This window comes from Gopherus flavomarginatus, chromosome 3, assembly GCF_025201925.1.
Source record: "Gopherus flavomarginatus isolate rGopFla2 chromosome 3, rGopFla2.mat.asm, whole genome shotgun sequence".
Lineage (NCBI taxonomy): Eukaryota > Metazoa > Chordata > Testudines > Testudinidae > Gopherus > Gopherus flavomarginatus.
In genome coordinates, this window is record NC_066619.1 from 221,893,586 (window position 1) to 221,907,312 (window position 13,727).

Below are 13,727 nucleotides of genomic sequence, written 5' to 3' on the forward strand. Positions count from 1 at the left end.
TCCTATTAGCTTGCCCTCACGTTTGTTCTCTTTCTGCCATTCCTCCGCTCCCCAGCCCATATACGCACTCATACACATTCTTGGGCCTGTCTGGGTTTTTCTGCAGTTGTACAGTGTATAGTCTGCAGATAAATTCACTGGTTATTCCTCACTCCCAAGTGGTTTGATGACATGTCCACTTGTAGTCAGTGTGCTGATGAGGAGGCAAATATTGGCACACTTTGATCAAGATACGTCTATGATTTTTTCCCTTTTTATATTACTACTACAGAGAAAGAGAGAGAGAGAGAGAGATGTACTGTGATCAAAGTGACTTGTCTACTTCCCTATCAGGACACAGCTAATACAAAAGCAAGTCCCTCAAGAAGAGTGCAGCAGCCAGTGGGTTAATTCAGTAACAGTCTGTATGCCTAGCAGTGGTTAAGATAATAGATTGTTTTATATCCACCATTTGGTCAAGTGCATTTATCAGGAAAGTTGAAATGTGATTGGGCCCTTGTGATTGTCAGTGTGTATTTTAGGAGAATGTACTTAAAAGTAGAAGGTATGGCAAAGACAACTTAAAAATTAACAAAAATAATCTAATAAACATCTTCACAATTGCAAGTTTAACATATTATAAAATATCTTGTGTTGCTGCTATTGCTAGTAAAGAAATAAAAACCAGGGGGATCTCAACAAAACCCCACCATAATAGTTCACAAACTCAGCAGTTAATTTAAAGAATAGGTCTTGTTATTGATATGAAAGAACATTTAAATAGATTTTTTTCCTATAAAGAGCATTCAAAAATCAAATCATTGATTTTATTTCTTTTTGTTTTAATTAATTAAATGCATTTAGTACTTGTGTAAGATGCTGCCAGATCAATAGCTCTGTAGACTGAATTTTTACTTATCTGCAGACCAGATATGGTATAGGCAGTAGTCGTGCCAACAGCCTGTCTCAGCCCTCTCCTGTTGGACTAGAATACCTCTTAAATTCCATGAGTAGTTGAATCTATTGGCTCATTCAGTCATGTTTGCCGAGACTGCCAACCTGGCTGCCAGTTACAGGTATAGTGGTTTGGGTGATATGGCCACTAGTCAACTAAGTAATGTTTTGAATCCATCAACTTATTTTATGTGGGCAATCAGTCAAGTTCACATGGCAATTACTTCTGGTCACTAGCAAACTGGGACAGGATTCCAACCGGTGACCTGGAAATTAAGGATTCTGTTGCACATTACCAGTTCTCTTTGGCATATAGTCCACCCTAGTTATTTACTTCTAATGGTTACTGATATTCATCGTACAATGTCACCACATCAGGATTCCCTGGGAAAACTTCCTCCTGGTGGAGAATCCTTGACAGTCTACTCCTAAGTTGAGAGAAAAGGTGATATGAGGCAATATCTTTTGTTGGACCAACGTCTGTTGATGAGACAGACACAAGTTGGTGCAATGAAAGATATTACCTCCCCTTGTCTCTCTAATATCCTTGGATCAACATGGTTACAACTACATTGCCTACTCCTAAATTGTTAATTCTGACAGAAATATTTCTTTGTTTAAAAAACTGTATTCACCTAACACCTTTCATATTCACAACACTTGTGTTTGTGTTTTCATGCTCATCATGATAGCTTTATTTTCTTTAACATTAATTAAAATGACCAAATAAGCCTATTATTTATCAAATGAAACCTCAGTTTTTTCCTTAGATGAGTGGCTAGTGGTTGAGTCTCAGTAGTTTAACTGTTATTAAATGGATATCATATGAAACGCATAACAAATTACTTTCTTTTGTAGATATTTCATGTACTTTTCTCATTCTTTCTGAATTAAAACTCAAAATTGCAAAGCATTAAATAATTATGATACATGTTATATAATAAACTAATTTATATTTTTGTCTCTCTGCCGATCTCTTCCTTTTTTTCACTTTCACATATGCATTTTATTGCATAATATTCTATTGAAATTCAGGCTTTGGCTACACTGGCGCTTTACAGCGCTGCAATTTTCTCGCTCAGGGGTGTGAAAGAACACACCCCTGAGCGCAGCAAGTTACAGCGCTGCAAAGCGCCAGTGTAAACAGTGCCCCAGCACTGGGAGCGCGGCTCCCAGCGCTGCAAGCTAATCCCCACGGGGAGGTGGAGTACGTGCAGTGCTAGGAGAGTTCTCTCCCAGCGCTGGCGCCGCGACCACACTCGCATTTCAAAACGCTGCCCCGGGAGCGTTCCCGTGGCAGCACTTTGGCGTTTCGAGTGTAGCCAAACCCTCAGTAACAATTAAATGACAAAATTAATTAAATGTAAATTAGTTTTTGAAAAAGAAAAGAGAGAGGTTTTGTGGTTGGCTACAGAATATGTATAATTTACTTCCAGGATTAAAGTGAATCATTTATTTCACTGCTAGTGTCTCAGGTTAACTATTGAAATAGGTTTTGAAAAATGAGTAAAACTATGTTTAGACTGTTTTCTATCCCATTTCATATGAATTCATCAGTTTCGTACATAGGCTGATGTGCATTTATCTGACAGTGATTTATGCAGTCAATGCTACACGAAGGTTAAAATGTCTGTTGTACTTGGGTAACGCTACTTCAATGGGTTATTGTTGGGCCAATTTGCATTAGCTGCATAGAATATCTCCACAAGATGACTACTTCAGTGGGGTTGCTCTGGTGTAACTAGGCCCTAGTCTACACAAGAAAGTTGAACAGTTTGTGATTTTTAAATAGATTTAGTTAAACCTGTGAAACCCTCTGTCCAGACAATCTATTTTGTGTAAACCAGGCTTATTGTGGTTTAGTTTATTAGAAATCTGTTTAAACTAAGCCAAAATAAACCATTCTTAAATCAGAATGTGTGTGTTCAGACAAAAGTTTGCACAGGTTTAACTAAATCAGTTTAAAATCCACTTTAAGTTAGATTGTTGCAACTTTCCAGTGTCAGTAAGACCCAGGACCATAATGGAGCCCTTTACCTGCTCCTTCCAATACAGTCATTGTACCTATTATAGCCTTCATGTTGGATCATCCCACTCTCTTCTTCCTGGCTTACCATCAGAATGGAGCTATCAGTCATGAAGCCTATATATTTAGCTTAGGCCATGTCAGAATTGCTCCTAAATTCACTGATTTTTCACAAATGAGGGAAGAACGCTTCCCTCCATTAGGATGCCTGTTTCCCAAGATGCTGATTGCCATAGAGGAAGAGCCAACTTTGAAGGAAGGAGCTGCAGAATGTCTATTCTGACATTTGTGCTGGAGCAGAGAAAGTATTTTCTTTACATTTTCCAGAACCAGAAGTAATCAAGGCTGCAGAGCTCAAGAAGTCCATATCCGTGTCATGGTCCAATAATCACTGCTCTACAGCCAAAATGCTTCTGAAATAAATGTAGTCCAACTTTACTAATTCTGGGTCACTGAGAACGAAAATGATGCTTAAAATTGTTGATTGGCTCTAGTTTTCAAGATATGCTATTGGGTCAGTATATACGACCCTTGATGTGGGAATGGCGGAGGATAAGTGAGTTATAAAGGGAAGGGATCTCAATTTAAACCAGAAATGACTAAAATACATCTTTGACTGGAACTATGACTAAATCTATGACTGGGTTTGGACAGTACTTGCTTTTTAGGCAAAACAATGAATGATGCAATCTGAAGCTGGTATTGCATCATACATGATATGAATTGCATCATGTTATTCCTAGAAGTCATGGATGATGCAATCATAGCGAAGCTTACATCACTCTGCTGAACAAATTGCCCTCTATCAGCTCTAGAAATCATACAGTGTCGTGCTCTCTTATTTGTCAGTGTTTGATTTTGCAAAGGGACACATTTCTGTTTAGCCAAAGTGAGCAGAGATGCCTCGTACTTGTGTGAACAGTGCAGATAACTTCTGCTATGTTTGTGGTGAAGTGACTTTTGCATCACAAAAGCGCAGTATAACCACTATGGTTAAGAAAGCCTATCACCTTTCTTTTGGCTGCAAAACTGAAGATCAGGACAAGAGGTTGGCCCCACACATATGCTGCAACACTTGTGCAACAAATCTTCGCCAGTGGTTGAACAGGAAAAGGAAATCTGTGCCTTTTGCAGTGTCAATGATTTGGAGACAGCCAAGATATCATCCCAGCAATTGTTACTTCTGCATGGTGCCTCCAGTTGGGAAAGGTGTGTCAAAGAAGAAAAAGTGGACTGTGCATTATCCAAACATTCCATCAGCTACACGCCCAGTACCGCACAGAAAAGGACTGCCGGTTCCTGATGCACCAGAATCATTCTCACTTGAGTCAGACGAGGAAGAGGAAGAGGATGAAACTTCTGGTCCTGAACCATCAATGTCACAGGACCCACATTTTCTCCCATCCTCCTCCTCTGAACCACACCTCATAACACAAGGTGAACTGAATGACCTTGTCAGGGATTTGGAACTACTCAAGAGTAAGGCAGAGCTGTTGCGCTCCAGACTACAGCAGTGGAATCTCCTGGCAGGCTATCAGGGCAAATGGAGCCCATCAATGCTTGCAGACTATTGCTGGACAGTGACAAGAGATGCTCCATTTAATGAATACAAGAGACAAGCCAAGAAGCATCGAGTAGACACTGAATAGGACTAAACTATGTACATAGTAGTTTTTTGCCTTTTGTTTCATAATAAATTTTATTTATATAACCCTTTTGCTGATTTTTAAAGTGTTACATAAACAGGACAGGTGAAATATTTTCATGTAAAGCAACCATAAACACATGAAAAGACCTAGGTTTACAATTTATGATTAAAATTCTACTATCTACACAATATACGTAGACATAAAATGTAAAAACTTAAATATCTTAGAAACAGTAGCCAATCAGTTGTTTTAATTGTCATCTTTGAATTCAGCATATCAAAATACATAATAAATATCACAATTGATCTCTGAAGCAGATGACTTCTCAAAAATTGTAGACCAGTGTAATCACAGAGGCTCCATGTGCCTGTCTCAGGCCCTTAAATATAGAAAGGTGAAGAAGGCTGGTATTGTGGGTCTGACAGCCAGGAATTCTAGTTTCTTCTTCTGGCTGTGATACAAATTTCTCATGTAACACTCAGCCAGTTACCTAACCTCTCTCTGCTTCAGGTTCCCCATGTATATAATCAGAATGGCAATATGTCACTATTTCACAGTGATGTTGGGAAGCTTAGTTGTTTGTGAAGTACTTTGATATTGTGTGAAAGATGCTATAAAAAGCAAACTATTGTTTAGTCATTTATTCATGAAAATTGGGGTTTAAATAGGGGTATGATGCAACCCTAACTATGGCATCATAATTACCACTTTTATAATGTTGACATGTTCCTTACAAATCTATGAAATAAGATTGAAATGTCTGCTACAGATTTTATGCAGTTAGTTACAAGAGTTATGGGTTCAAGGAATTGGCATGCTAAACCTAGGAGAAAAAAAGATCAATCAATAATGACATTCATAATTTAAAAACTTCACTTTGGCAGGTAGGAATGAATGAACCTTTTGCCAAGCTTTTGATACAGTCTCTCACATTATCCTTGCCAGGTGGTTAGAAAAGTATGGACTGGATGAACGGACTATAAGGTGGATAGAAAGCTGACTAGATCGTCGGACTTAACGAGTAGTGATCAACGGCTTGATATCAAGCAGAGTGTACCATAGGGTTACCGACTTTCTAGTTGCACAAAACCAAACACTCTAGCCCAACCCCTTCCCCGAAGCCCCGCCCCCGCTCACTACATTTCCTCCTCCCTTGGTGGCTCACTTTCACTGGACTGGGGCAGGGGATTGGGATGTGGAAGGGGGTAAGGGCGTAAGGGCTCTAACTGGGGGTGTGAGCTCTGGGTTGGGGCCAAAATGAGGGGTTCAGGATGCAGGAGAGGGCTTGGGGTAGGGAGTTGTGGTGCGGGAGGGTGAGGGCTCCATCTGGGGGTGCGGGCTCTGGGTTGGGGCTGGGAATGAGGGGTTTGCGGTGCAGGAGGGGGCTCTAGGCTGGGGAATGGGACTGAGATATTCGGAGTGCGTGAGGTGCAGGGAGTTGAGGTACAGGAGGGTGCTGGCATGAGGGTGAGGATGAGGGATTCAGGGTGTGGGAGGGGGCTCTGGGCTGGGGTTGTGGTGCAGAGTGGGTGAGGGCTCTGTGATGGGGACAGGGATGAGGAGTTGGGGTGAAGGAGGGTGCTCCAGGTTTGGGGCAGGGCTCAGGGCTGGGGTAGGGGCTTGGGGTTGGGGTACAGGCTTACCTCAGGCGGCTCCCAGTCAGTGGCACAATGGGACTAAGGCAGGTTGGCTGCCTGTCCTGGCACCATGCTGCGTGCGCCCCAGAAGCAGCCAGCAGGTCCGGGTCCTAGCCCGGGGGGCCAGGAAGCTCCCCGCACTGCTCTCGCTCGCAGGCACTGCCCCCCCCGCCAGCTCCCACTGGTGCTCGGAGTGGGAGCAGCGCGCAGAGCCCGTCGCTCCCCACATAGGAGCCAAACCTCCTGACCGCTTCTGGGATACAACGTGATGCTAGGACAGGCAGGGACTAGCCTGCCTTAGCGCCGCAGCACCTCCAACTGGACTTTTAACGACTGGGTTGGTGGTGCTGAATGGAGCCGCCAGGGTCCCTTTTTGACCAGGTGTTCCGGTCGAAAACCAGACACCTGGTCACTGTAGTGCCCAGGGGTCAGTCCTGAGGCCAGTTTTGTTCAACATCTTCATTAATGATCTGGATGGATTGCACTCTCAGCAAGTTTGCAGATAACACTAAGCTAGGGGGGAGAGAGAGATATGCTAGAGGGTAGGGAGAGGGTCCAGACTAACCTAGACAAATAGGAGGATTGGGCCAAAAGAAATCTGATGAGATTCAACAAGGACAAGTGCAGAGTCCTGCACTTAGGACAGAAGAATCCCATGCACTGCTACACGCTGGGGACCAACTGGCTAAGCAACAGTTCTGCAAAAAAGAACATGGAGATTACAGTGGATGGATATGAGTCAACAGTGGGCCCTTGTTTCCAAGAAGGCCAATGGCATATTGGGCTGCATTAGTAGGAGCATTGCCAGCAGATCGAGGGAAGTGATTGTTCCCCTCTATTTGGCACTGGTGAGGCCACAACTGGAGTAATGCATCCAGTTTTGGGGCCCCCACTACAGAAAGGATGTGGACAAATTGGAGCGAGTCCAGTGGAGGGCAACAAAAATGATTAGGGGCCTGGGGCACATGACTTACAAGGAGCGGCTGAGGGAACTAGGCTTATTTAGTCTGCAGAAGAGTTGGGGTGGGGATGGAAGGGGAAAGAGTATGGAGCTAGGCTGTTCTCAGTGGTGGAAGATGACAGAACAAGATGCAATGGTCTCAAGTTGCAGTGGGGAAGGTCTAGGTTGGATATTAGGAAAAACTATTTCACTAGGAAGGTGGTGAAGCACTGGAATGGGTTATCTAGGGAGGTGGTGGAATCTCCATCCTTAGAGGTTTTTAAGGCCCAGCTTGATAAAGCTCTGTCTGGGGTGGTTTAGTTGGAGTTGGTCCTGCTTTGAGTAGGGGGTTGAACTAGATGACCTCCTAAAGTCTCTACAAACCCTAATCTTCTATGATTCTATGTATCTTAAGACAAGCAATTTGTAGGTATAACTAATTTTCAGTAGTTCTAATATTGCAAAAATCTATGGAACCCACCCACTTGTCATGTTATATTTACCTATCATACTTACATAATTTGTAAGAATTTTTTGTCATCTCTTAAATTTTTTCACAATTTTTTGAGTCTACCTTAAGACTGTGGGGTACTGATTCTCCACCAGATTCAAACCATAATTGGACACAGTGGAGAGTAACAGCTTCAGCACCCTGATTCAGAGACTTAAAAGTGGAGTGCAGAATCCGACCCTATCTATCTTACAACATTGTCTAATCTTTGACATTCTAGTTCTTTTTCATGCTATACATTTTAATTATAGTCTTTAAGGGGGAAATATCATCTAATTGTTATACTATCATATGGCATTATTTTGAGTGTCTACATGTGGTGTCTTGAAGGCTCTGTAGAATTACTATAAGTAATATGTCTATGCACAAATCTGGACCACAGACGCTGGCTGGAAGTAGCTGGGCTGTGAGCTGGGCAGATAGGCAGAAATAGCCCCAAGCCCCTACTCCACAGAGGTGCTGTATATCTGCAGTAATGTTGGAATAATTTTTATAGTAGGGTGCTGAAGGCAGAAACCATGTATTTGAGTTTTTATGATTACTTCAACCCAGCGGGTGTGGTAACACTCCTAGTTTTAGCGTCTATGTATATCTGTTTAGCTATCTTCAGAATGGATCTGTGCTATGGCAGATCTTACATCCTACAGGCTTTGTATCTTCCTTACACCTAACCCTCTCTTGTACAGCAGCTCTACATCACTTGTATTACAAATGGGCTCTCTGTTTTCGTGAAGGAGGGAGCTGGATCTGCTTTCTGTGGTATGAAAATAAAATGCCAGACAAAAAGAAAATGACTTTCAATTGAAATTTTAAATGAGAAGACAAATTGAAGAGGCGGAGAAGTTCCAGAATAATGTTTCAGTTGATAGGAACTGCAGAGGAAAAGGCTCTTGCATCAATCATAGGAAGTTTGTACAAGAGGAGGGAAATAATGCTAGACAAGTATAGCAATTGAACAGAGGAAGGAAGGAAAGAAAGAAAGAAAGATGTGATTTATGAGACAAACATTACTTTAGATTATCCAGTAAAGGAAAAGGATTTATTTTCATATGCTTGTGGTATGGCTCCCTGTTGTGTTAGTAATCATATATATATGCACCATAGTTAATTCTGTGACAGTTGATAATTGGTCCCTAATCTAAATCAGATAAAATTTTAAATAGACTTGAAAACAAAATCTTTCCCAGCTTTAGCCTGTTAAATTATCCTGTAGTTAGCTTGTTAAAATGTGCCTTAAAGCCCTCCATAGTGATTTTTTATCATATGTGATGACACCTATTGGTGTTGGAAAAGACTAAACTGATTAATTGTATGCTGCCTGATTGGTAATTTTTCTTGTTAATTTAGTAGAGGTTTTTGTTTTGTTTTTTAAACTCAACAAAACTGTATGGAATATATTAACCCTGCCACTTTCTAAAAGGCATATTTCAACCTTACTATAATTTAGACACTTAGTTTCACACGGCAGCAAAGTAATTAACCAAACCCCTTCACTGGAAGTGGGAATGGTCTTCCAAGAAAAGAATATGCAAAAAAACTATCCCTAATGCTCATGAGGGCGAAAAATCATTGGTTGCTAAATTACTATGATATGGATTATTAGAGACTATCAGAAACATGCAGCAATAATTGGTTTTTAGTCTCAGTAGACTGCTTGCATTCACAGTGTAAGGAAATGTAACCCTAGTCTGTTGTTCTGTTTAATACATGCATTTATATTAATAACATGTGAATACATTACTTAAAAAATGTTGAACTACATTCAAAGATTGACAATGTGTATGTGTTGAAGCCAAATCCATTCAGCATCTAGTTAGATCCTACCTAAGTCTGACAACTTTTTATGTAAATATTGTCAAGCACATCCTTAGCCCCAGATCGTTAAAAATAAAACAGCTTGCTTTCTGACCTCTGACTTATTAGCTATGGCTATTATGTTTTATTATGGCTTTTAGTTTAGGAACAAAACATTTCCACCACTGTCTTGGTGGCACGACTCTGATCACCTGTGACTTACTCCAAAATGTAGTTGTACCACATAGTGTGAAATTGGAAAATCTGTTCTGTGTGTGTTCTAATGGATGTAACGGTCATTAAGTATATGAGTCTTCTGACGTTGTAATCAGATGTGATTCAGTCTGTTAAATATCCATGAAGCAACATCTGCTTCACAGAGTGACCTTCTGCTAAAGAATACTTAGCATCTATTAGCAGATCATAGTGCAGAGCTGCCTTATTTGAAATGCACTAAACTAGAGTAGTCTACTGCTGTTTAGCAACTAGCTTGTAATAATTTATTGCAGTTAAATAAAGCTTAAAAAAATTCCATTAAATAATTATAGGAATTATATGCATTTCAAAAACCTTTGTGTTCTACTGAAATTACCCATTTAATTTCAGGGTTGGTTTGTTAAAAAAAGCTGAAATCTAAAGGCACATTAGGGGATCTGTCAGATGCTGTTTTCTGTAGGTGTTAATAAAATCAGATAAAAAACTGAAACAGATTAAAACCAAACGCAATTTTCCCATCTGTTGTATATTAATTAGAACTTTGTGTATCAAGGGTAAACTTGCTCTTAGAGAATGTCACTGAATGCCTTCTAATAGAATAATATGCAAATATATTTTAGATGATGGGATTATATTCAGTTTCTCGTTCTGTGTTGATTGTAGCAAAAGCCAGGGTGATGTATAACAAATCTCAATTTTCTTTCTTCCCAGAGCAACCGCCAAATAACCAAGGCCAGTCGACCCTGCAACCTTTGCCACCTTCTCACAAGCAGCATCCAGCACAGCATCATCCATCTATCACCTCCCTTAACAGAAACTCATTGACAAATAGGAGGAATCAGAGTCCGGCCCCGCCGGCTGCTTTGCCCGCCGAGCTGCAAACCACACCCGAGTCAGTCCAGCTGCAGGACAGCTGGGTCCTTGGCAGTAATGTGCCACTGGAAAGCAGGTAACCATTTAGGGACCTGTAAGAGTGTAGAATTTATAATGAAAACACTTAACTAAAAGAGTCATAACCAGCCAGTTGTATTTCCTCTTATTCAATCAGCAGAATTAAAAGTTGTGAAATGTAAAAATAAATGTAGCTATTTTTGTTACTGCCCCTCTCTCCAAAACCCACATTGTGAGTGACTTTTCACAAGACTGTTTTCTTTTGCCATGTTTATCACCTCATGACTGGACTTTGGGGATGTCTTAATTTTGTGGACAATTATTTCCTCCTGTGTTTATAATCCTTATTGGTTATGATTATTGTGAACTTGTTGCTCACCCTTGTTTGCCAGACATATATGAGCCAAACCAATGCTGCTGTACAGATCAGCTCATGAGGGAAGGGGCTTTCATAGTGTTTTTTCAGCACTCTAGTCCTTGCCCCTTTGACAGGACCCTAAGCAGTTAGGGTGATTCCAAGCTTTATAGTTCGGTGGGCCAAGAGCACTCACTTTCTCATTACATGCTACGTAGTTTGTCTCTCTTATTTATCATTGTTTATCATTTTACAAGAGCAAATACAATGGGCAGATAATTCTGTTTTAGTTAAAGATTTATATGTAAAGATTTTTTGTAGGATTTATTAGCATTAAGTCCTTCAGTTTTAACACTCACTGAACAGTCAATCAGCACTAATTCACTATTGTCAGTTGGAAAATTTTTTATTAAAGAGAAAAGAAATTTTCCAACGGAGTCATCAAACTGAATGTGCATAATTCGCAATAATTGTTTTGACAAATATTTATGAAATATATGTCAAGTTCATTCTTTGAAGCCTTTTCTATTATATATGTATAGCAGACTGAACAATACCCAAATCAGATTTTGACTCATTTAAAACATATGATCTACAGCTAGACACTACAGTAGGGAGCTTTGTCATTCCAAGGGTTTCAGACAATAGGTTCAAATCTCCCTTTCCAATCATTTTTTGGGAATAAAACAAGATTCGGCTACTCTATTTCTTATCTTTCTTGAAAACTACTGTGTATTTTTTTATGATACGCAGTCACTGTGGGATTGGATTACACTGTTCGCATTATTTATTAACCATATTAAGAAACAATCCACTTACAGAATAAGTGAATGGGTTCTGGGGAAGAGTTCACTGCTAAGATATTAAGCTTTTTCAGGGACAGCCTGTAAATCTGCAGTATATTCCTGTTATTCTTGATGCCTGCTTTTATTGCCCAGGGTTGGCACAGGAGAAAAACAGACATCTATTTTTCATTGTGTGTGTAAAAAGAAGGATCTACATTTTAAACTAGGATGCCCTTCCCAAACTGGATGGAATATTTTTGCAAAGTACTCTTGTCACATCTTTTAAATGTTGCTAATCTTAACATCTGACAGTGTTTGAACATCCAGTCCCTGAACCCTTAAATATGAGCTGAAATGTGAAAATCTCACATTGTAACCAACACAATCCTACTGTAGTTTCTCTAATAGTCTCACTTGGTTGGAACTCTTGAGGTGAAGAACAAGTCTTATTTGTCATTGATTTTTCCTTTTTTAGTTAAGATCCCCTATAGAGTGTGATTCTCAGGCTCAATTTCAACTATTTTAAAAACTTTATCTGGGTTAGGTCTCTGCCTTTATCTGTTTCTCTATATAGTGATTTGTTTCATCTCTAGCAATTATTTTAGCTTATGCCCATACTCAGCTTTTTTTTACCTAACTTAGATGTCCTGCAATTTTTCCACAACTGTCATTTAAAGACAGAAAATGTGAAAGTCAGTTGTATGTAGATAGCCATTCTTCTGTCTCTCTAGGCATAGGCTGGTGATGACTGATCAGTGAATGATGTATGACTCACTCCTGGGAATAGCTCAGTAGTGTGTAGGCTGCTTTTGTGTATATGTGCATCAGAAAGCAAAGTATACGGAAAGGGGTTTTAGCATCCATACTTTTGGAGACATTCTCATTTTGATTTTGGAGGTGGATTTCTAGATATATATTGTATAAAGTTGGATGCAGTTTTATATTTAATAGAGTCTTTGTTGTTTTGCTATTTCTATCTTCGGTCAATATTTGTAGTTTAAAACACTGCTGTTAGTAAATATTTAAACTGTGAGGTAACCGGTCAATAACATGCAGCAGGGATTCCTGGCCTTTTTATATAAAGGATTATCTTTCCTTAAAGTTTTATGAAACCTTCCATTACATGAGTACCTCCTTTCATCTCTCTATATCCCCTTTATATGATAGTGAGGTTACTGAGAGTAAGCAACAAATAACTTTCTTCTGATGGGAGTAAATAAAATCTATTTTTTTCTTCTAACCTCTGATTTCCTGCCCCCTGCATGAATTCTTTTTGGGTCATTTGATAGCCTAGACTATTTGCCTCTTCCCCATCTCCTTCTGTGAGTATGGTCAGCTGTAGGAGCAATATACCTGCTGGGAAAATCAAAATGAGATCAATCTAACAACAACTTTTGAAAGAATGTAGTAGCCAAGCTGTGCAAAGTAACTCTCCCTTTTTGTCTGTTGAACCCCTGTTTGGGAAGCTTAAATCTAAAGAAATTGTGCAGATAATTAACTGCATGCCTCTCATTATAAATATGGGTTAAATAGCTTAGTAGTTACTTATTAGGTGTTAATAAAATGGTTCATTTGTAGTCATTTAATAAAATATTTATTAACATCCTACTCAGTGTGAATATCTTCTTGAGTATTGATATCTCATTAGTTATATTTCCATAGCTTTTACCTTATAGCTTGGTAAATGCTTTGCAAATTATTAATGTATGAAATTGCATATTGAATTACTTCTTCCTTAATACTTTTTGTCTTATCTAAACATACTAAACCTCTTTAAAGCAAGGTCACTTGATTATGTGTCTTAGGGTATGTCTATACTACCTGCCAGATTGGTAGGCAACAGGCAATTCAGTGGGGGGTTGATTTATCGCATCTAGTCTAGAAGTGATAAATCAACCGCCGAGCACTCTCCCATTGACTCCTGTACTCCACCGCCACAAGAGGCACAGGCAAAGTCGATGAAGGAGTGGCAGCAGTCAACTCACCGCAG

At 39.8% G+C, this 13,727-nt stretch overlaps 1 protein-coding gene across 17 annotated transcripts in view; it reads left to right on the forward strand.

Moving 5' to 3' along the window:
• Positions 1–13,727, forward strand: part of TENM3 (teneurin transmembrane protein 3) — an 857,073-nt gene that overhangs the window by 653,019 nt on the left and 190,327 nt on the right. For all 17 annotated transcript variants that reach the window (XM_050945288.1, XM_050945293.1, XM_050945292.1 and 14 more), the window contains one exon: positions 10,418–10,655. In XM_050945288.1, coding sequence (XP_050801245.1) covers positions 10,418–10,655 — 238 coding nt within the window. The remainder of the gene's footprint in view (positions 1–10,417; positions 10,656–13,727) is intronic.